This window comes from Ochotona curzoniae, unplaced genomic scaffold (genome assembly GCF_017591425.1).
Source record: "Ochotona curzoniae isolate NIBS_2020 unplaced genomic scaffold, NIBS_Ocur_1.0 contig_43, whole genome shotgun sequence".
NCBI classification, from domain to species: domain Eukaryota; kingdom Metazoa; phylum Chordata; class Mammalia; order Lagomorpha; family Ochotonidae; genus Ochotona; species Ochotona curzoniae.
Genome location: NW_024466218.1, coordinates 3321408 through 3345928, shown reverse-complemented (window position 1 = coordinate 3345928; position 24521 = coordinate 3321408). Strand labels below are relative to the sequence as shown.

Sequence of the window (24521 nt, the reverse complement as noted above, 5' to 3'; positions counted from 1 at the left end):
CAGATTCTATAGGCCAGGGTTTTGGTGCACACAGTGCATCAAAGTGCAGCTTACAACACTTTCCTCTCGTGTCAGAGTGCAAGCTCAAGTCCTAGCTGCTTGGTGCTGATTCAGATTCCTGCTACTGCACCTGAGAAGGCAGCAATTGACATCTGATGCACTTGTGTCCCTGCCACCCATTTGGGAAACTCGAATTCTAGACTCCAGGCGAAGAAATGGCCCAGCTCTGACTATTGCAGCCACTGGAGTGTAAACCAGCAGATGGAAGATTCATTCTCTCTCTCATTCTCTTACTGTCTCTTGAGTTTTCTCTCTCTCTCTCTCTCTCTCTCTCTCTCTCTCTGTGTGTGTGTGTGTGTGTGTGTAAGAGAGAGAGAGAGAGAGAGAGACTCTGCTTTTCAAGTAAACTAATGAACTAAATCTTAAATAAATGAGCTAAATAAGTACATTTTATTAAAAGGAAGCACAAGTCTGATTCTCAGCTTCAAAAACAAAGAATGCAGTCTTGGGCGGTTGGAAAATCCTCTTTACCTAGGTTTCCTGTCCTATGAAATGCTTGTTATGATCATCCTTTCTGCCTTAGTCATTGTTGTGATAAAACCAAACATGTGAAAAATATTTTTAACCTTCTACTGACACAATGCCCACTTCTGTTTTACAAGGTCACCTTTTTTGTCTTAATTCAATGGTCTCTCAAACTTTCTTATCCTCATGCACTTCCCAAAACAAAATATGGTTTCTTTCCACCTCTGTTTTGCATGTATGAACTTAGTTTTCTTGTTTAATCCTTCCTTAATAATCCATCACGGTTTCAGACAGGAAAATAATGGCCTCATTTAACTTAAAAACATTTATAACATCTACGTGTTTCGTTGTAATGTACTAAAATTTATTGACTCTGATCAACTGGCTGATAACACAACAAAATGAAGTTTTGTGATCCTCAAGTTTTTTTTGTGGCATCTTCATACGGAAGATGAAAAACGAAACTCTAGAGCCAAAGAAATTATTACAAAGCAAGGCTGGGGTAACTACCATTGATTGGTTTCTAATTCTACCAAAAAACATCTGTTTCAGGAAAATACTTGTGTATTTTAATTTGTGAGTTGAATCGGGCACTGTACGTTTTTATGAAACACCATATACATAATAATTTGAATGCCTGTGACAAATGGTCATTTTCAAGAAAAATGATGCCCTTGGAAAACTCTTATCAACCTTTGTAATATTAATGGAGGTGATAAGGAAAGGACTTTTCTTTTTCTTTTCAAGACTGTTTCAAGAAATGTGCCAATATTTGTAAGATCTCTATCAGTGCACCAATACTTTCCAATACTGATTTATGGTTTTAGAAAATTACACACTGGGGAGATGTCCCCTCACAATACAAGAAAAACCAGTAGGTAGTTACACAACAAAGAATGAAAGTTCATTATAAGACATAGGAGTTTACATTACAAGAAATATTTAGGAAACAATTTACTATTTGTCAAGTTTGAGCAAAAAAGAACATCCACAGTGATTTGAAACACCTATTAAAAGTTCCTCTCTTTAACTTCATGTTTGACTCTTCTGTACATGCTTTAGCTAACAACAAACTGAATACAGGAGAAAAGATAAGAATCTATCTTGTTATACTAAGCCAAGCATTAAAAGAGTTTGGGAAATACAAATAATGTCAATATTCTCATTAGTTACTTTATTATCTGTGGGAAGCACTTTTTTTTTTTTTTAATTTGGCAGTCTATTTAAAACTGGAAACCAGAGATCAGGGATTTAATACAGACCCTGCTTTCATACATGTGAGGGAATAGATGAAGGGTCCAATGTGATAATTAAAGTCCTCGCCTGGCACATACTGGGATCCCATGTGGACACTGGTTCTAATCCCAGCAGCTCCACTTTCTTTCCAGCTCCCTGCCTGTGGCCTGGGTAAGCAATCAAGGACTGCCCAAAGCCTTGGGACCCTGCACCTGATAGGGAGACTCAGAAGAAGTTTCTGGCTCCTGGCTTCAGATCAGCTCAGCTTTGACCATTGAGGCTACTTGGGAAGTGAACCAGCAAACAGAAGATCTTCCTCTCTGTATATCCTTTCTGTATGTCTGCCTTTTCAATAAAAATAAATGAATCTTAAAAATAAAATAGAGGACACTGTTGAAAAAGGCTTGTAGACACAAACAAAAGCATTGTCATCTTTCTAGATGATGAATTTCTACACATTTCCAAAGGTTCACCATTTGTTTCTGATATTTCCAATTTTAATACTATAGATAACATATTTGGACGTTTGATATTCTACTTTTCAGAAAAGAAAAATATTTCAAAATTACCACAGCACAAATTTATTTAACCATCTTCCTTAACATACTTAAAATAATATTATCAGTAAATAATCTTTTTAAATGTTATTTGCTTTGAAATACAGAGGAGAAAGAAAGAGAGAAGAGACCTGCCATTACTGGTACACTCTCCAAATGTCGGAAATAACTGGACCTGGGTCGAGAATATTAAAATATTAATAAAAATCATTTTTCTAAAATACAGTTTTATAACATGCTTTCCAAAGACACGTCCTTAGGTGATATACAGAGACATGAAAGTATTATTACATAGCTATGTTATAACCAACACTTTTCTGTTACCCAGAGGTTTTTTATATGTATGTTACCTCTCTGTCTAGCTGAGATGATGATGTGGTAATGACACCCGTGCTTGGATGCATAGAGAAGAGGGTAGGTAATTTCGGCAGCTGCTCAATGATGGAATACTTGAGGCGTGTGTGCATTGTGTCTGGCTCGTCCTTGTCAGTTGCACAGACCTGTCCCACTGTCGAGCCTGCATAAAAAAATTCTCATTAATTTCCAAAATTCTCACATTTTCAACTTGCCCTGTGTTTCATTCATCTCCTCTGACCTCAGAAAAGTTCCAGATCACTTTATTATAGGCCAAAGTCAAAGACTTTCAAAAGTATGATTTCTCTATCCAAGATATTTTTTTCTTTAAATCTCTTAGTTATTGAATATCTTGAGTTATCATTGTATTTAATGTATCATTTTTTAAATGTTGATATCATCCCTCTGGGACGTTTTTAAGTCCTAAATAAAGAATTCTGTTAACAGCAAGTTTGTGATTAGTCAAATGCATAAATTAGCTTTGTTTAGGAAGTCCTGCCATTGTTAGTATCAGAAACAGCATCCTGACCTGCAGTTAAAGTGGATTGTTTCACACAATTGAGAAAACACTTGTATTACACTCAGAATATTGTCGGTCATTATATCATTACAGAATATTAATAGATACATTCAAGACTATGTCTGTAACTGCTCCTAGATGTGTTACACATCTTAAAAGGGTTTATTTGGAACAAGCAGTGTGACATAACAGATAAAGCTATCATCTGCAACACCAACATCCTATATGGGGCCAGCTTACGTCCCAGCTGCTTTACTTCTGCTCCAGTGCCCCGCTAATGTCTCTGGGAAAGCAGTAGAGCAGGACCATGCTCTTCAGCCACTACACTTAACACAGGAAACCTGAGAGAGGCTCCTGGCTCTGATTGTTGCAGCCATTTTGAGAGTGAATCAATGGATGGATTCTTTCTCTCTTCCTCCCTCTCCCTCCCAACTCTCTCTCTCTCTTTCTATTTCTCCATTTCTCTCTCTGTAGCTCTGCCTTTCAAATGAATAAATGCAAAAATAAGCCATTTAAAAGTATATTTTTGTCTTACATTGAGAGTGTATATTAACACCAATTTTTGAAGTGCTGTGCTTGGTAGCCCATGTACATTTTTCTTCATTTAATCTTGACAACAATTGGGTGCAGTGCTGACCCGTTTACGGATGAACAAACTAAGGTTTATCAAGATTAGGAAACTCACCCAGTCACACAAGTAGCTTAGTGCAGAACAAAATCCCATTCAGACCTCCTTGCACATGGTATCAAGCCATATGCGGCTGCTTACTAACACAGCATAGCTGAACTTATGGGCTGAATCACATTAAGTTGTCACATATTGTTAAACTAGGTACTTACCAATTCTGCAGTTTTCATAAACTGTAAAAATGTAAGTTGTTTCTGTAAAAATTGGGTAGTTATCATTCTCATCCTCTATTTTGATAGGTAGAGGCAATGGAAGTTCTGGTGTATATCCATCTGGAGTTGTTGCAAACGCAACGAGCTGCAAATGAGTAAAAATAATGTCTAAAATAAAATAAGGTTCAAACTTTCTTCGGCTTTCATTCGGAGATTCTTCAGCACCACAGTGTGAGTCACATTTTCTGCTACTATTTTTGGATTTGGCCAACTTTATTGCCAAAAGAGGTAGCTAACTTTTTGGTGTAACAGCATTTTATGCTTAAAAGTAACTAATATATTCATCATGTTCATTTCCATGTAATTGCTCTGTATTTTCATCAGTATAATTTTTTTTTCTAAAAAAGGACTTGGCGACTTGTATGTTTCATATTATTTGAAAGTTTCAAGTGCACAAATTTTAAATATAACCTTCTGGACCCCTTTTTACTTTGGATTTGTTAGGAGTACAAATTCCCCAAGTACAATTAGCTTGGATATTATCCTATTTTCTAAATGTAAATGATAGACATATCAATGCTTACTTTTCTAAAAGTCTCTTCATAAGAACGTTTTAAGCTAAAAACAGGGATTCTACAATATGACAAATGAATGATTGCAAGTTGTATGTGAAATATAAAGATTTCTTCAAATTTCACATTATGCATTTCTATTTCAGTTTTTCTTACAACAGCTGTGACAGAAGCAACAAATCATCATAGGCACTTTGAAAGTCAAATTGCAAGATTTTAAACCTAAGTACTTAATTAAAACTTTTGCATGTCTATAGTTAATCAAACTTTCTGATGAATAAAAAATTAAGCTATGATGGTTACAAAACAATTATAATTCAGTTAAGAAAATGATCTACTGTGATGGGAACCAAACCTTCATTACATGTGAGCACAACTGTGAATTATATAAATTCATATTCTTCCTTGGAAATATTATTCAGATTATTAAAAGACCGAATCACCTGGTTAAGCATTGTTCACATTCCTTACCCGTGCAAGAAACGTTAACCTTCTCCCATTACAAGGTACTTGGGTAAACTTAATATCTAAGTCTCTCTTACTAGTCCCCCTACACCATGAAGAGATTCAGAAATATCTTCAGCCAACTATATCACTTCTCATTAAAATCATATTCTTATTTTCTTCAGAAAATAACATAACTAATACAACCCTAAAACTAGCAACAAATTAATAAAATTCAATTTTATTGTTCCATGGGAATTTATCTAGGCGCAAGTCTATTTTGTTCTGTCAGACATAGCTAAAATATTGAGAACAACAAAGAAAGCAGAAAATAAATGAGAATGGGAAGTGAAAAATTTACTAAATATTAATACTATATAAACTTTAGACTTTACCTCAAAAGATTGGTACTGCTCACGATCCACAGCACGAGTGCAATACAGATTTCCAGTATCTCTTTCCACGTAAAATAAATTCAAAGGCTCTTGGTCAACTCCTGGTCCTCTGATGGAGTAGTACACAGTGTAGTTCTGAGCTGTGTCCGATTGAATCTAGAGAGTAGATTTTGCATTAGACAATTTTTCATTTCAGATCAGCTTTCATCTGTGTTTTTATGTGATAGCATTACATTGCTATTTTTATTAGAACGCATATGTTCTTTTTAATTGATTATTAGCAATCGAGTTAAGATACCTAATAATTAAGTTTCAAAAACAATGGATGAGCTAAGTTATGTAGTACCATTTTAATTTTCTTGAATGAATCAAGAATACATACATATATGTAATATTTGTAATATTTGATATGGACATCAAATATTTAGACTTTTTGTATCTTAGAAAATAAAGTATTTTGTGCATAAAAATATTCTGCTGTCAAGCTTTTTAAACTTCTTTTTTAATTATTTTCAACATAATATTTAGGACATTGAGTTTAAAGTGTACTATCTGAAGGATGAAAATTTAAACTATGCTTTCCTTAATGAGCTTCTTATCACTTTTAGTGTCTTCTTTTTTACAACATCTGAATGAAGAAATAAGTATGAGAGACTAGAAATCGAAGAATATATTGGCAAGGGTGGTATTTTGGTCATTGATTCAAAAAGCAAAATTCTTCCAACCAGGTTTCATTCTCTCTATAAGAACTTTTGTATTTAAAGGAAAAAAATAGTTTATATATATATATATATACACAAATATATACATATATATTTGAAAGAAAGAGTAACAGACAGAGAAAAATGAAGAGGTCTCCCACCCACTGGTATGTTTCCCAAATGTTCCCAACAGCCAAGACTGAGCTAGGCCAAAGGCTCGAAGCCAGAAGGTCTAATGGACTCTCCCATGAGGATGGCAGGAGCTCAAGTCCTTTGACCATTTCTGCTGCCTCCTAGGTGCATCAGCAGAAAACTGGATTGGAACCATAGGTAGAACAGGACTTGATGCCAGATATTCCAATACGGAGGACAAATTATAGAAGATAAGTAGGGGATGGATTGTAGTTGCTTTATCATGATGCCTGCCACACAGGAAGATCTTGGCCATCTTCAAGTCAAAATTGGTAGAATAATTACTTAACCATTCTTTCTTGATTTTAAGTTGATTTTCTCTCAGCTGCACTAAATCTACTGGTGGGTTTTAATGGAGGATTCCACCAACCATTTCAAGAACTTAAAGAAAAGAAAACCAGGACAAAGTTGGGAGGATGGTGGCCACAAGCAGTGGAAAGAGACAGGGAGGGGTTTTGGCATTTCCATTAAAGTTCAAAAAAATAAAAAAAATAAGGTTCCAAAGCAGATGCAGAGTGAGGTAGAACACTTGTAAGGAATAAGCAATAGAGGTGCACGTGTCTTTCCTGTGACTCTTGGGCTTTTAACAGTGACTGTACCTGTCATTATGGGAGTTGTTCAGGTGTATCTATGGCTATCTACAGACTCATATTTCTGTTGATGGAAAAATTCAAAAAGGGAATGTGCTTGACAAAGCTAGATGACTGTTACAGTTCTACAGCCTTTGCATGAACAAGGCTTCAGAAATGTGTATGCCAAGTATAAAGATACATTTTTATTTACATACATAGATTGAAACATAAAACTACACATGCTCATTCATTCATATATTTATACACATCAGTTTTAAAAACCGCATATCCAATGTCAACATTTTTTAAAATAAAAATGAAAAACTTAAACTGTACCTGTTGAAGGAAAAGTGGGAATGGACCCAAGGAATTCTCTTGCATTGAACAAGGAATGGGAGCCCATCTTCTCTTGGCTCGTCGCAGAATTTTTTCTTTAGGTTGTATTTGGTTTGGTACCTCGATTTACCAGAAGAAAAAGTTAAAGTTAATGGCTACTTTATTCAGAAACACTGCACTTCGATACATCTTTCTCTCTTCATGAGGATGAGTGAGGAATGCACAGCACATGGACAAATAATGAAGAAATAGTCTGTAAAACTATAGCAGCAAAAAGTCTCTTGGAGAGTAACTTGATGGAAATATGAAGCAAAGAGAGATGGAAACGGAAGAGAGAAGCAAAATGGAAAAAATAAATTGCCAATGCCATACTGCTATGTAAAAGCATGGAAGGAGAGTTATGTAATGAAAATAAGGAAGCGTATGACTTTCTAAATTTAGCACAAGAATCTTGCACTCACCAGCAATTAGGCAGAGCCAGAGAACCAACAGAGAGATCTGTGCCAGAATGAGGAAAGAATCATAGTGATGACTCAAACCACACAAGTGAGAAATGGCCAAGAGTTGACCAGAAATCATTTTGATAAGGGACATTCTAATACAGTAAGTATGTACATGGTGCAAACTTCCAACTACAACAGTCATTCATTTCCTAAGACTACAAAGTATGCTTAATTCCTGGAGAATCAAGTCTTTTTACAGAGAGGGGAGTTTCAGAAATTGTGGAAATGCATTTGACAGTAAAGAACAATGGGTGCTTTTGCACATTAAACCTGAAGTTCCTATGCTGTAGTTTATCCCAGTTTCTCTTTTATTGTCCCAAGTGGAAAGGAATAACAACATTTAATAATCATTTAATGTTGTTTTCTACATGGATTATTCTTTTCTACTTCGGATATTATTGATTTGTCTCATGGGTTTCATTCTTCATCAAATCAACTATACCATATCCCTTCTGGCTTCACATCTTCCTAGTAAGGTTAGATACATCTGAAGAAAAGACATTGTTAGACTTTCTTTTATATAGCTGTGTATACCTCTGTTTGATGCTCCAAAAGGACAACTATTTCCTTCTCTTCTTGGTTTTTGGTGTTAGAAAGCAGTATAGTAAAGCTTCTCTTTTCCGAGGACAAAAGTACAGCATTTGTTGTATAGACTGAACCATCCTTTAAAACGTGGAAGTCAGGATCAGTTGAGTGAATTAGGTTTGGAAATTTAACACACTCCTTCAGGTTAACTGTGGGAAATATAAGTAGCAAGACATAGTAAAACAGTGTCCAGACTTAGCAACAATAATCTACACATATGGCGCGAACTAAAAACTTAAAATTAATCATGCCAGCCTTTGAAAATTTTACCTTATTAAAAGGACAAGTGAAACTACATGCCTAATTAAGCTGTGCTTAAACATGAATTCCCTTCTAATGTATACTTCATATCTTTTAAAGTTTTATTATTTAAAGCTTCATATCTTTTAAAGTTTATTTTTATTTATTTTAAAGGAATAACGATACATGGAGAGAGAAAGAGAGAGAGAACTGGAAGGGAGTGAGGAAGTAGGGAGAGAGGAGGAGAGAGGAAGAGAGATCTTCTAATTGCTAGTTTATTCCCCAAATGTTCACAGTTGTCAGGGCTAGTCGAACTGAAATCTGCAGCCAGGAACTCCATCCAGGTCTCCCATGTTTGTGAATAGAACCCAAAGACTTGAGCCATCACCTGCTGCCTCCTGGGGTGTATCAGCAGAAAGCTGATGGGAAGCAGAGGGGGGACTAGATCCCAAGCATTCCAATATGAATCCAAGTTTCCCAAGCAAATACTTAAGCCACTGTGCCACAACACCCACCCTCTATTTCACACGATTTTAAAAAGATATTTGTACTGAAATAAAGGCAAGTGAACTGCAGTGTTTTGAGTATTTATACTGACACGAAAATGTTTTTCCTTACTGAATGAAATTCACTATAAACTCACACTTAAGAACACTTAAAGTAAGGTAAATGCAATCTATCAGTATAAAAGAGGCAACTACTGAATTAAAATATTACGAAATTGTATGTATCTCAGAATAATCATCCTATGAGGGCACCCCATGAAGTTCATGAAAATAATATTTAAAAAAAAACTGAATAAATTTCAAAGAAAATTGCAAGAAAATTAACTTGTAATTCGATTTTCCTCAAAGTTTTCAAAGCACTGTCATCATCTTGTGTTTTCATTGGTTTAATGTTTTCTTACACATGTAATTTATATGTAAAAGTTAATTGAATAAGTAAACCAAATGTGAGGCCTTGTGGTACACTAAGTTAAGTTGCTTCTTGGAATGCCCATATCATATATCAGAGTCCCAGTTACTCTGCTTCTGTTCCAACTTCTGGCTAATGTATCTCAGAAGGTAGCTGAAGATGACTCGAGTACTAGAATCTTTCTCATCCAGGTTTCCTTAAACCTGGAGCAATTTCTGGCTCTCAGCTTGGGCCTTGCTGAAGGTGTCTGCAAATTCAACCAGTGGACATACGATGGAAGACATCTCTTCTCTCTCATCTGCTTCTCCTTCTTTCTCTCCCCCGTCACTCTGCCTTTCAAGTAGATAATAAATAAATCATTTAAAGCTACAAAAACCAAAGAGTGAAACAAATGCAGTAAGATGCTAAATGTATTAGAATGAACATTCCAAAATAAAATCTTGAAAATGCAAGAAACAATTTTGATTCTATTTCTCAATTTTGCAGAAACATATACACATATATTCTATCCTTCATATAATCTAATGCTATCTATTTAAACTAAACAGCCTTTTCTACTCAGTATGAAATATTTTTCAAGAGTTATATTCCTTTCTCTATGATGACAGAGTATAAATGAAATATACTACATAAATTTTAACTATTAGTCCCAATACAGCTATCCTTATTTTAAATTTTGTTTTGTATTTAATTTGAATTCTTTTTTTTTAACAGATTCAATGTGATTTGTGGATGCATAGTGATACTGCCTTCCTCCCTCCTTCCCAGCCTTCTTTGCTAAAAATCCTTCTTAAAAAAAAAAAAAGACACTGATTTCAATGGGTCATACCAAATGAAGATTTATTGCATATTGATATAGCTTCTCACCTCTACCAATAAGCTTTTCAGCATCTAGTTTTGAGGGAACATGCAGGGTCACTTTTTTGCAAGCATCACAGGTAAGTGTTAAAACCTAAAAGACACCAAAGAAATATTAACCATAAAAAGATCCTTTAATGTGGATGTAGCATATATAAATTATAAGTGTTAATGCAAGATGTTATAAAATATATATAACATAATTTTTGCGAAGATACTATGTATTAATATAGCTTGATTGATCAGTAAAAATTTAATTAAAAAATAGGCAAATATATGTGATTAACAATAACTTTTAATAGAAATCAGTTTACATATTGCCAAAATGAAATCTATACTGTAGTAAGAAATTGGAAAAACATTACATAGAGAGGAAGAGTGAATTGATAAACTTAGAATCATTAGCTGCCTCCTTCACAATAAAAGGGATACATCCAGAAAATGACATAGCCTCTGAAGCTTTGTTTGCTATACTGAAACAGACTCAGTAGTAACCTCACAGAGTAAGTACCTATTACAAGAATCCAACAAAACCCTCTTAGTGCAGAAAATGATCAGGAAAGCAACACAAGTAAGAAAAAAATTTTTAAACTATTTTATAGTTAACAATTATTTCAACCAAATCTTAATTGACTATAAGCTGTGATTACCATATTCAAAATCTTTTAAAAACTCATTGCATTTAAGTGGAAACATAATTTGTTGCCATGTTTTGGAGGGTGTGAATGTATTGTGCCCCAGAAACAAGCCCATAATGTTGAAATATGAACTTATCAATGGATATTTCTGAAAGATTCGCATACTTTTTCTATAATTTAATGTGTTTGATTAAAAGGAAGATAACTAACTAGCATGACAATGTTACTAAAAAACTTCATAAACTGAAGTCACTAAAGTTTGGGTGAATATTTTCATTTCCAGATATATTAAGGTGCTTTAAGTTGTCCAATGTAAGTTATATGTAAAGGTAAGGCAGATATTATGTTTCAAATAAAAGAAATGAATACAGTGAGGAGACTGTATTTGAAATGCAAATTAAAAGAAAATTTGTCACTGACTGGAGAATCAGCTGATCCTGAGAATTCAAGCTTAGGGTGGTTGAAACAAACATCAACTTACTCCTTCAGAAAATTCAAAAGTTACAAAGGCAATCAAACCAAAGTCTGTTCCCACGGAAACTACATTAGAATGAGAGACAAAATATAACGTGCAGCATCACAGCATGCCTAGGCGGAGTGATAGAACTGCCATGAGAAAAATAAAACGCAAAGAGAAGGTGACAAAGAGATACCAGAAACCCAAATGACAGGAGTAAGCCAATCTGTTAACTCCCTAACTGGCAAAAAGGCTTTGAATTAGAACTTTCCTGGGTTCATTAGAGGAACAGCAGGAAGGGGTCACAGTGGACGAGCACAGTGAGGGGAGGACAAAAGAAGATGAATGCAAACACCGCACCTAGCAGGATCTAAAAGGCAGCGGTGAGCAGTGCAGCTCTTGCTCCAAACGCAAAGAAGGGATAGCAGGTTTAGGGATATTGGCATGGCGTGACCTGATATGTTCTACAGAATCACTCTGCAAGTTATGTGGAAAGTAGGCTACAAATGACCAAGAGTGTAATTCAGCAGAGCACTTGGGGATTTACAGGAGGAATCTGAAAAAGAGATGATAATGACTCAAACTAAGGAAATAATAGGGGAAGAATGAGAAACTTCCAAATGATGACAAGTCCTTAGATAACAGTATACTGGACATCAACTTATTTGTATACGCAACAAATCGTTATTGAATTTTTGCTGTGCACCAGCTACATAATTTTTATGAAGCATTCATGCCAAGGTAAGATCCATGCATATTGTCAATGTGATGAGATTGACGCAGCACTTGGCAAATACGAGCTTGTGAGATGGCAGGAGAAACAAATCCCATCTATGGGACAGGGTACGTCACATGAGGATGGCAATAATTTAGCTATGATAAGAGGAGGCAGAGCTTTAAATTCCAGGCACAAGAACAACACATGTGACAGCCCAGGGATGACTCAGACCTCAAAAAGAAACTTGGAAGGGCTAATGTGTGTGTCTGAGAAAGTTTAAAACGAATTCAGAGAAGTAAATGTGGGACAGATACTGAATGGTATTAACAAAAAATGTGGACCTTTCCTTAAAGATAATAAGAAACCAGTGATTTATTTTAAGCAAATACGTTATACAGGCAATTTTATATTTGAATATGATAAGTCTGGCCAGTGTGGACAACTGATCAAGGAGAAAATTCTTTATTTCAATTAATAGTCAACAAGGTCATCCAGAAGATGCCATGCCTCAACTAATTAAAATTGCTATGATATATATTTAAAATATATTTTTAAAAAGCAAAGAACTAGCTAAATAAAGCAGCAAAGAACTAACAAGACAGCTTTTGCTCAAGTTAACACCAGAACACAGAGGAGGTATAAGAGAAAACTATAAACTATTTCTGACATGAGGGGATTTGATGCTGATTTTTCACTTCAATAGAGAAAAGGAATGAAGTTCCAGCCTGGGGCCCACCTAAGACCTAAGAGAAAATCCGTTCCCCCTGAATCTAGAACTGCAACGCTACAGCCCATAGCAAGATTAAGTCAGATGTAAACTGACGCTTGAGATTCACATTCACCTCATTTCCTTAGTCTAGAAACTTCGTGAATTAAAGCAGGTCTGGCAAGTCATTACTACCAAGGATACCACAAAGGACTTGGCCAAATTCCATAGCTATCCTTATTTTTTTAAGGCTCAAAAGTTCATTTTAATAAGTACTTCTTCAGTGAGACTTTGTATGCTGTAGTCACAGCACCACGTGGAAAGCACCAGGGATAGCCCCTCTAAGCTCAGAAGCAAGATAATGCCCTCCAAGCTCACACTGGGTTGAAGGTGTGCTAGATAAGAGGAAGATACCCAATGCTTATGAATTGTAAAGAAAAAAAAAAATCTGTACCTGGAAACCCCAAGCAAATCAATCAGCAAATTACCATAAAATGATAAGAGTTCAGCATAGTGAAATAAAATATAAAATCACTAGTTTTCACATTCATGAGCAAAACCAGCTAGGTAACAATCATTTTCAAAGCAATGAAAAGAATGCCAAATTTGAGAAAATGTACCAAAAAAAAAAAAGCAAGAAAAGAAAAATGCATCATTTTGAATAGAAAAAAAAAACAAGATTTATATATGTCAACTCCAAATTACATGAAAAATTGTGAGTCCAATAAAAAAATTCCTCCTAATGCTAAGCAAGCTGATTCAAAAGGTTATAATAAAGTTTTAAAAAGCATTTACAAGAAAATTATGAGACAGCAGTAGAAATATTAGCCCAGCAGATATTAAATTTTCTGTGAAATCTCAATCATTAATTAAAAGTGTAGCTTCAATATATAATCAGGTTATATGTATTAATTGGAAAGGAAACAGTAAAATCATTTCTACTTCTATTTGATGACTTATGACTCCACACAGTCCATAAAGATTTTGGCACGCCCATCAATTATTTATGAAATTTTCTGTTTATCAACATTGTGCCTACTCAGCATGTTCAAACAACATTTCAGTGTGACTTTTAATTCACCCTTTCTTCTCATGAGTAAAGTCAACATATTCTTTCTTATTTTAAGAAACATTTTATTACTTTATTAGAGCTTTTTATGGCCATAATCCCAGTGAGCTTTTTCATGTTGACTTAAAAAAAATCCTTTTTATATCAGATTATCATTTTAGAACATAATCTGAAAACCTTTTTTAAAATTTTCAAGTCTATTTCAACATTTTTTAATGTTGTTGGTTTGTTTCATTGCCATGGAAAACTAAGTTTATATATCTTTATTTAGTTAATGTTTTTATAAATTGGCTTTTGATATCTGGTACATAAATAGGCCTTCTTGATTCCTAATTTAATTATGAATCCACTGTGTTCTCTTCTATTAGCCATGCTATTATATTTAAAACTTCCTTCTCCTATCTGTTTAGAGTTTTCTGTGATGTCTGCATGACGTATAGAGTCTTTATTATATTTTGGCAAACTACTGCCTAATTTAAACTCATTATTGAATAGCTTACAGTAATAAGTACACGTCTTCTAACTGTCATATATCTCGCTTGTCATATGTAACCTCTATAGAAGAAAGAGCAATATTTACCAAAAGTAGTTATTTACATATTTATTTGTCAACTTCATTTTAAAAATAAACTGTACTGATATACTTGTGCATATCAGAAACATAAATGTTTATATTTACAAATTTACTGAGACATTATTTGTGACAGAAACAAGTAAAATGATCTATTAGATATCCTTTGAATGCAGACTTAATGGCATTTAATGATGAACTGGGGAGGGAAAAAACATCATCCACTCCCAGAGCTCGAATGTGGCAGACAAGTTCACGGTGCTATCAAGTACTGGACACTAGAAGACCAAAATGCCATATACCATGGTAGGAAGAGATAAAGGGACTTGTTGTTCAATGACAGCACCTAGACTAGCATTATTAATTTAGGATATGTTGACATCTGTGTCATATTTTAAGCCAGGAAGCAGATAAAATGTTCTAGGAAATAGTTTATAAAGGGCAAATTTTCTGAGTCCCATGCTACACCAGCATGAAAGAGTAGAAGGAAAAATTAGTCCAATATATAGAAGCAGGAGATAGGATTGTGTTTGCTAGGGATGCCAGGGGAAGAGAGAACCAGGAGCTGCTCTCCAACTGGCATAAAATCCCAGTTATGCAAGATGGAAAAGTTCTAGACATATGCTGTACACCAGTGAACGCTGTCCTGCACACTTAAACATTTGCTGGGAGGGAAGAGCTTAAGTTTCACACTCCTTTGTTACAACGAAAAAAAAAAAAATACTGGGTGAAGAAAAAGAAACCAGGTGGGGAATTGAGTTCAGAGTGTTCCGAAAGTTTATAAAGTGAAACTGAACAAAGAATGAAAAATGGTGTTTGGATTTTTCAGGGCAATTTCTGGTGACCTGAGAGAGGCGCATTTCGTCAGGAGTCCAGGTCTCAGGCTAAGTTCTGGTCCTGAAGACCCATACGGAGGTGAGGCAATATTAGGAAGGAGGAAGGAGCTGGCTTCTGGAATGATGAAGGATCGCTTGAGCGTATGGGAAAGAGGGAGTGTAAAGCCTGCTCCACCCTCAGAGTCATTCTTAGTAATAGGACACACTCTGGTTGTTGTTACACACCTCTCACACTTTGAGGCCCACAACCCAACAACCACTGGATACTAGCTGCACTTCGCTCACACACAGACTGAACCAGAGAGTGACTGGGCGGTGGGGGGCCTTCACCCCACCTTCTAGCCAGCAAGTAACAAAAGCAAGGGGGATGCTCAGCGTCCCGGCTTTCTGCCCTACTTCTGGACTAAAACGTTACAGCCCAGGAGAGGAGGTCCCCCCAGAAAGGAGGATTCAATCTCACTTTAATCCAACACACTTCTACGTGGGAGGACACACAGCGGGTTTGGGGTGCAGATGTCTGCGCAGAGCAAAATGACTCATTGCTGATACCTAGACGCATCTGCCCTGCGAAGAACAAGGGCCAATGACTTAAAAAGAAATGACAACTTTTTAAGGATCTGGCCACAATCTCTTCTTTGTCCCTGACATACCTGTGACCGTTACTTAGGCCAGCCTCCATGTTCCTCGACAGTAAAAATGTGTTAACTGCTGCGTACTTGGCTGGCACTTGCTAAGCATGGCACTTTTCTCTGCTATGAATACAACCTATAAATTAACTGCTTGGCAAAGATACTCTAATAATAGCAACCACGGCCATATCACGACTTGGGGTAAAAAAAAAAAAAAATGGAGGGCCCCCTTGTGAAGGCTGAGCTGAGAGAAGAAGACTTCATCAAGTGTCTTGCACGGACCCAGGGCTCACCACGCTGTGGTTCGCTGGATGCCTCTTGGCGACCTCCTGCCCTGACTGGCTTGCAAAGGGCACTCCTTGCTATTTCCCCAGAAGACCTGGGAAAGTCCTAGTCTGGTCCACCTTTGCTCCCAAGGCCAGCTCCACCCCCCAGACTCTCCCTTAGGAGGGAGTCCGGGGCCTCTGCCTTTCCTAGAGAGATCTGGGCCTTTTTTGCTAGAGGACAGAACTGTCCCTCTTGGGAAATTAAGTCACCCCCTTCGGTTGCCAGATCTCACAAGGACTCCGTGCTCTTCAGCCCCTTAAAGCGGGAAACAAGTTGGGGCAGGCGTGGGGGATGAGATGGCAAAAAGAGAGATCCAGACCACTGCCCTGCCAAGATGTAGGGGACAGAAGCCCCTCACGCTAACAAAAGAAACTCCACAAATGGTCATCGACCCACTGGCCGCCTCCGGACTTGAGGAGTAGAGTCCATCCTGTCTCCACTCTTGCAAGCCCCGTCACACTAAGATCAGCCAAGATCTTAAAGATAAATCCACCGGGGAATAAGTGAACAAATAAAAACAGCATTTTCCACTTGCACCCTAGGATTGGGCTTCGCGCGGCTCCCCTTCCGGTGCCTTGAACCCGGCAGAAGCCGAGGAGAACCCCGCACCGGGCGCACCCAGTTCCTGGGCGCGCACCCAGAGGCCAGGGTTTTGGAAGCGTGTTCGCCGCCCGCGCCTCTGTCTCTACCCGCCAGGATCGATCTTATCGCCAGGAGACACTGGCCGGCCCTGCCCCAGGGACCTTGGCGACCCCGACGCCCTCCACACCCCACCCCCAACTTTGTTTTCCGCCACTCCGAGGCCGAACTGTGACCGCCACTGACCCCACCCCCACCCCTGCTCCCCTCCTCCCCCCTCCAGCCGTCCAGTGCACCCGGTGCCCCAGCCGACCTCCCCGGCTGCGCTCACCGTGAGGGTCAGCAGCAGGTGCCGGCAGAAGGCTCCGCTCCGGGAGCTTGCGGATCTGGCTGCCGCCATGGAGAGGGTTCAGGAGTAGGGTCGCCGGCAGGTGCCACCCGGAGGCCAGCAGGGCTGGGAGGGCGCAGCGGGGCGAAAGGCCGCGCGTCCCGGAGCTTGCAGGGCCGGCGCGCAGCAGGAGTGCGAGGCGGAGCAGGTGGAGCGCGCGAGAGGCTCTTTTCTTCTCCTTTTCTCTGAAGCGTCTGTCTCTCACCCAAGGGGCTTTTCCTCCGACCCGACCGAGGGTGGGGCTCAGGCGCGTCCAAGACACCGAGGACGGGGCCCCTCCTTGCTATTTTCTTAAGTCTCCATTTCTTCTCAAAGCGACAGGTGGGAACTCCCTCTGGGCGCCACCCTTTCTCCCCTAGGTGTTTCTCAGAGGCAAGACGCCACCTATATGTCCCATCTGCCCCCCGCCCCGGTGTCCGTCTGGCAGGCCCAGCAGCTGGCCCTGCCCCGCTCAAGCCCTGACTGTACCAAGACTCACCCCGCAGCGCCGGCCGCGGGCTCCGCCCAGCCCTGGGTGCCATGTCCCTGCCCCGGGGCAGTTACAGACGCGGGAAAACACGCCCAGAGCTGCTGCGGAGGCTGGGCTTTCGGGCCCAGCTGCCCGAGGGCCTCCTGGTGGGGGGTTTACACAGTCTCTACTGGATGAAATTTCCTAGAGATAGCCAATTGCAGTTCACACATTTTTTTCTTCTTCTTCAAGATCTTCTCTATTTAAAATGTTGTGGTCACTGTGGGGGGTGGGGTGGGGGGATGGGGAAGGGAGGCAAGAAAATGATGATAACGTGGAGGACGGCAATACATGAGAAATAACAAAACCAAGGTAAGTTGTTGTGTAAAAAGCACCCATTTCATGGAGATCTTAGACGCTGGCCAACTGAGTTACTGATGGTCTCCAAGGATCTTACTTGTCACAGATAAAGTCAATCACAGGCCGAGCTACAATTTGTCTCTTAGGACTTCGGAATCTGAGGCTGGTTTATGTCTTGACACTGAGAATGGGGGTGAGAATGAGCTAGTTTGCTTTGATTACTCTCATACTTAAACTGCGCTCTGATCATGGCACCTAACTTGCTTTTCTAAAATGCAAAAGCTGTGTGCTTTCGACTCTTCAAAATGCGATGACATGGCATTCTGACTCATCCTTCCGCACCTTTTTTTCAGTTACCGACTTGAACCAGCTAAGTCTACCCACAAAGGAGAAACTGGTCTGTCCCACATTGTTAAGCTTAAGCCTCTTCGGGAAGCTTCGAGAAACCTGTTTGGAAGACCAACCGTGACATTTACATCACTTCATTACCCGAAAACGTTTACCATCTCAATACCATTTTACCCAGGGTCCTATTGAAGCATATGTTTAAACTCAAAACTAATGTCCAACACCAAGTGGCTCGCACTCTGTATTAGCCCCATGCTCTGTTTTATTGGTGATTGCCATAATGAGCTGTTCTATTGTCTCCATACCCATAAAATTATCACTGAGCCCTCGCTAGTAAAATTAGCCTGGGTCATCAGCACGGGACCATTGTGACTGCCTTCCAGGTCCGTGTTTTTTAACTCATATTTTTTTCAGGGATGGTTTCATTATTGTACTCATCCTATTAATGATGACATCAGCATTTCTAGTGTGAAGCTTTTTAGAGGACAGAGAGGCTGGCTAGTTTCAGGTTCTAGAAATCTTCTCAGGCTATCCTCACCCTTGACAAGAGGATGTTTCCAAACCCATGTACACCTCTTAACAGCCAATGCCCTAGGGGTGGATAATGCTTTTCCTCATTCCAGAATGGGGCAGAAAAGCAACCTTGGCAAGAATTCATTTTAGGTACTTGGTATCATCTTCCACGCTAGGCAACTGATTGAGGCTATCAAAATGATATTATTTCACAAGGATAAATTCTTAAATTAATGAAATACACACCTGTAAATAAGTGATATCAATTATGCAGTGTATTTGGATGGCAAGTGTACTTCAAAAGTTTGTAGAAAATAGAATTTTATTTAAGATAAAATAAGTTTGTTTTCGTCTGGAATTTTGCAGATTTTCCCCCAATATGCTATTCTCAGACACTTATAAAATTTTCCCAACAGCCTATATGGACTCTAAAATGGACATCCCTATAATATAGGTTTGAAATAACAAGCGTATAACTAAGAAGACAATGAGTAGTTGGGAATATGTTTTTGTTGACATGACCTAAGTTCACAAGGCCCCCTTCCAGATATGCACATAGAAGCAGCTTTTCCCGACCTGCTTGGACAGACGTGGTCTCTTATAGGAATCAACTGGGTTGTCAGGTATAACAGAAAGAAACTTAAAAGCAAGGGAAACCAAGAGCTAAAGGGAAAAGTGAGAAGCAAAAGATGAAGGACATTGCCAGATTACTTTGAGAGTACAGAGGAAAACATCTCCCAATCACGATAAAATGGGTACAATTATAATGTTTACCTCTCAGCAATAGCACTATGGCACAACAAGTTGAGCCACCACCTATAAAGCCAGCTGGTACCCAATATGGATGCCAGTTCAAATCCTGGGTCCTCCACTTCTGGGAAAGTGGCAGAACATGGCCCACATTCTTGGGCCCCTGCCATGTGAAGACCTGATTTCTAGTTTTAGCTTGACCTTGCTCAGACAGTATGGCCTTGTGGGGGAGGGGAATTCAGTAAATGGAAGATCTGTCTCATTCTCCTCTCTCTTTATCACTGCAAGAAAATAAATAAGCTCCGGCCGTGCTCCAGCTGCTCTGCTTCCCATCCAGCTCCCTGCTTGTGGCCTGGGAAAGCAGTCAAGGATGGCCCAAAGCCTTGGGACTCTACACCCACATGGGGAACCTGGAAGAAGCTCTGTGTTCCCTTTGGATCGGTTCAGTTCCCACCAGTGCAGCCACTTGGCAAGTGAATCAGTAATCAGAAGATTTTTCTCTATAGCTCTCCTTTTCTCTGTTATCTCTGTCTTTCCAATTAAAAATAAATCTTTTTTTCTTTAAAGATTTATTTTTTAATTTTTTTTTATTGGAAAGGCGGATATACAGAGAGGAGAGACAGAGAGGAAGATCTTCCATCTGATGATTCACTCCCCAGGCAGCCGCAACGGCTGGAGCTGAGCCAATCCGAAGCCAGGAGCCTCTTCCGGGTCTCCCATGCGGGTGCAGGGTCCCAAAGCTTTGGGCCGTCCTGGACTGCTTTCCCGGGCCACAAGCAGGGAGCTGGATGGGAAGCGAGGCCGCCGGGATTAGAACCGGCGCCCATATGGGATCCCGGGCGTGCAAGGCAAGGACCTTAACCACTGCGCCATCGCGCCAGGCCCAAAATAAATCTTTTTTAAAATTTTGATGTTTTCTCTAATATGTAATATCCAACTTAACATGCAAAAGATGGGAGGTATGAAATAATATCTTGGGACCAGATTGTCATTTTTAACCATGTTTAACCCTTGGAAATGTCTTGTGGTCTTTTTACTTGGTTCCTTGTTGAATTTTGTAAGTAGTGGCAAATTTAGTTTGTGACTATAGAGTGGGTTAAAATACCACTGAAGAGAGGGAAGAGTGGGGAGGGCATGAGGGAAGCAGTGGAGTACAGTGTCTTCTGGGTGCAGTGCTATGGAATGCACAGAGTCTGCTCTCTGTGTATTAATAAAAGTATAATTAAAATCAAACACAAGACCAGCCTCCCAGCAGCCTTTGCATTGTGCTGCTGCTCCTGGGAAATATAAATGTGTTTCTTTCCTCCTTCTGACTCTGTATCTCTTAACAGCTATCACTACCAAGCCAAATAAGTAGAACATGTCAGTCTGCTAGGGTGAGGAATAGCAGGAGAAGGAGAATGCGGGAAGATTTTCAGTTTCACAAAGTGGACTTCACGCCAGTTGCTTTCTACTGAAACACTGATGGTGTCACGTGACACATGTGTTTTATCACCACGGAGAGCTGTTACGCCACAAACTGCAAGGACTCTGAGGAGACCCACCTTCATTTACAGGAGTGTCTCCAGGACTTGGGAATTTGACACACACTTAGGTGATAAGAAACGTATTTCCATGGAAAATAGGATCGGCATGTGTTTCCTGGGAAACAGCATATGGCATGACCACCAGCATTGTTGGTGGTTCAAGTCCAGAGGAACGTCTTCATACGGAAACAGTGGTTTCTATTGGAGAGACAAGATGCATCTGCCAGAAACCCACACAAACATCCCAAGCTCAAACATCTCAAACACTGTTATTTTTCCATGACACAGCCGCTTGCTTTGCTTTTCATTGTGGTCAGTAATTTTACGATCCTTCCACTTACTCAACAGAGAAACCACCCAGTCATCCCTGTTACCTCTTGACCTCCCGTCACATCCCAGCAGCGACCAGTTTTATTGCTATATTCATTTCCTCAACTCTCATCTACACCATCAATTAACCTCCGTAGTCTGCAACTGGTCCAATCTTTTCTTCTGGTTGCCTTTAGTTGTGCTCATATTGAGAGTCTTTATTCTCCTCGCCTGGAATAACCTCTCCCGATTTGCCTTTGGAGCCATCCCGGCTTTTCCATGTAGGAAAATATACACAGCTTTGCCAAGCACATACAGACTTTAGTGGGAGCTGTAATCATTTCATTTATCAAAATTATTTGTGTCTCTTCTGAAATGCATTGATTTTTTTCAATTTTCTTATTTTCAGATCATTTCAGCTTCGATTTACCTATTGGTAAATGGGTATAATAACATCTAAATTTGGAATGTGTTCCTAATGTGTTAAAAATGTTTATGAATAGTTTTGAAATGCTTTTATACATCTCAATAGATTTTCTCCAAAAATATTTCTTGTTTTCTCTCCAAGTAGCAGGCATTATTTCAAGCACAAAGATTCTTGTTATCCATGAGTTTATACTCTATCGCAGCCATGGGACAGGAGATAATAAACAATGAGCAACAGAAGCCTATTATACGCTAAGTGACAACATAATCCACAGAACCTTGAAAATTCATGTACCATAAGTGGTAACATATTTTAGCATCCTGACTCTCCAGGTAAGTAATCAAAATAAGCAATAAGGGCAGCCCTGTTTTACTATTCCAATTTGTGATGCAAAAATGCCCGTTTTCCCCTTAAAATGTGCCTTCAAAAAATTTTACAAGTGTCATGAAAAAATGGCATTTGGTAGCCTTCCTACTAATGACATGAATGGCAAGCTGCAGAAAACACTGTCTAAGGGGAAACTCACCTCCAGCATTGACCTTCAGTAACACAGACTCTAGGTCTCCCACTTCTTCAAACGAAATTCCAAATTCACATGTAGAATGAAATACTATGGTTTCCTTTTTTCTTGCCTGAAAGGTACAGTAGAATCAGAGTCAGAGAGCTATCCATTCATTGATTCACATTCCAAATGCTGCAACAGTCAGTGCAAAGTCAGGTCAAGTCTAGGAAACAGGAACTAAATTCAAGTGTCCCAAGTGCTTCTCATGGACCTAAGTTTTTAGATTAGCTATTGCCTCCTGTGTCGTGTATTAGCCTAAAGCTGAAATTGGAGTGGACCTTGGAATCAAGTTCAGCTACTTCAACATGAAATGCAGGTGTTCCCAACAACGTCTTAATTACTAAATCAAAGGTCTGCTACAGCTCTGACTTATTAAAATGTTCTTTTATTTTTACTTATTGGAAAGTCAGAGAGAGAGAATCATCATCCGTCTACTGAAACTCAAATCAAGATATTTCCATGTAGATTGTGGACATCTCAAACAACAGCTCAACTACTACACAAAGTGCTTGTCCCCCTACTTTAATTTTATGCAGCAACTTATTTACATTTTTTTCACTTGCAAAAAAAAGCTTATTATCCATCTTCTCAAAATGAAGAAATACATGTCCTGGTAATCAGGTTTCAATCTCTGAAAAAGCCTGAATTTTACTTGGTTTTTGAGACAGTTTTGCTCTATTATATTTAATCTTAGGTTAAAAGGAATATTTCTCCACTTAGAGTATACATCCCCCCATTTTATATAAAGCAAATACTTTGCAAAAAATCATATCTGTCTGGATAGGCTTATGTGGATTAAGGAAACTGGCGTGTTTTCTTCAGATTGTTAGATCTCATTGCTAATTACCCTCCTAAATTACACTCAGCTGCTGTTGCTCGCCTAATGCACCCAGGTGAAAAATCGTATTTTCCATTCTGCTTTGCAAAGAAGGGTGGACCTACTAACAACTCTCAAGGGCAGTTAACATTCCGGGGCAGGAAATATTGCGGGGAACTTGTAGAGGCTCTCTAAAGTCAAGCAGCCCTTTTCTCTGTGTGCTTAGGACGCAGAAATGATAGCTGCAGCTACATTAGCACCTGTGACTATAAAACAATGTGTATAAAGTGGGCAGAAACAGAGAGGTTCTGTGGGTCGTTGTTCCTTTCAGAGTCCTTGATATGAGTCTAAGAATCCAATTGTTCTACCTCAGTGAAAGGTACACTCTTGTTACCCAAAACCTGCTGAAAGTCCCAGCTGTTTCAAGCATCATTTAAAAATCAGCTTTCGATGTACTCTATGAAGCAGGACAGCAGAATTCCAGCTCAGTCATTGCTGCATGCAGTCACAATGTGTCATCATGCAAGACAATAAAATCGTTACTTTCCACATACTGAAACAGCCACAGCTTTTATTTGTTACATCTTCTTTTATGCCTTTTGAGATCAGTTTGAGTAGGCAATTTAATGCATCTGTAGGACAGGCCTAAACCAAAGTAGTGAGATTTTGTTAAAATGCTATTTTTCTTAATTATGAGTCAATGCAGCAAATTTTCCAAGTGGCAATTATAATGTCAATGATCTAATTTTAGTTATAGCAGGTGTCATGATATATCCTCCAATATAAGGTAATGAAGTTCATCAGAGAGGCCGTTAACCAGATATCTAAATATTTTCAGGGATGGTTTGCTGCTTTGTGTGTGGTAACAGGGCAAGGACACTTTTTTTTAATTTTTTAAAATTATTTTTCATGAAACGGCTTTGTAGATATAGGGACTCTATCATTTCCAGCCCCTACTACCTGCATTTCCTCTCCCACTATCCCCTCATTACAGACATGCTCCATGGCATTATAGGTATAAAAGCCAAAATCTAGCATCATATTATTGAAGTATATATCACTGTTTCACTGGGAGTCCTCCCTTTATTAGGGAGTAGAAATGCATACTTTGGGCCTGGCACAATAGGTTAGTGACTAAAGCTGTCACCTTGCTGCTCTGGGATCCCGGGTGACAGCCAGTTTACGTAACAGATGCTCC

The 24521-nt window shown here is 38.9% G+C and overlaps 1 protein-coding gene across 2 annotated transcripts in view; it reads right to left on the bottom strand.

The window, feature by feature from the left end:
• DSC2 (desmocollin 2) overlaps window positions 1-17352 on the bottom strand; it is a 36577-nt gene extending 19225 nt beyond the window's left edge. For both annotated transcript variants that reach the window (XM_040984689.1, XM_040984690.1), the window contains exons 1-7: window positions 17207-17352; window positions 10355-10439; window positions 8282-8481; window positions 7245-7364; window positions 5444-5599; window positions 4033-4177; window positions 2669-2835 (exon numbers count right to left, since the gene is read on the bottom strand). In XM_040984689.1, the coding sequence (XP_040840623.1) occupies window positions 2669-2835; window positions 4033-4177; window positions 5444-5599; window positions 7245-7364; window positions 8282-8481; window positions 10355-10439; window positions 17207-17275 (942 nt within the window). In that variant the 5' untranslated portion in view covers window positions 17276-17352. The remainder of the gene's footprint in view (window positions 1-2668; window positions 2836-4032; window positions 4178-5443; window positions 5600-7244; window positions 7365-8281; window positions 8482-10354; window positions 10440-17206) is intronic.
• Window positions 17353-24521: the final 7169 nt, after the last annotated feature.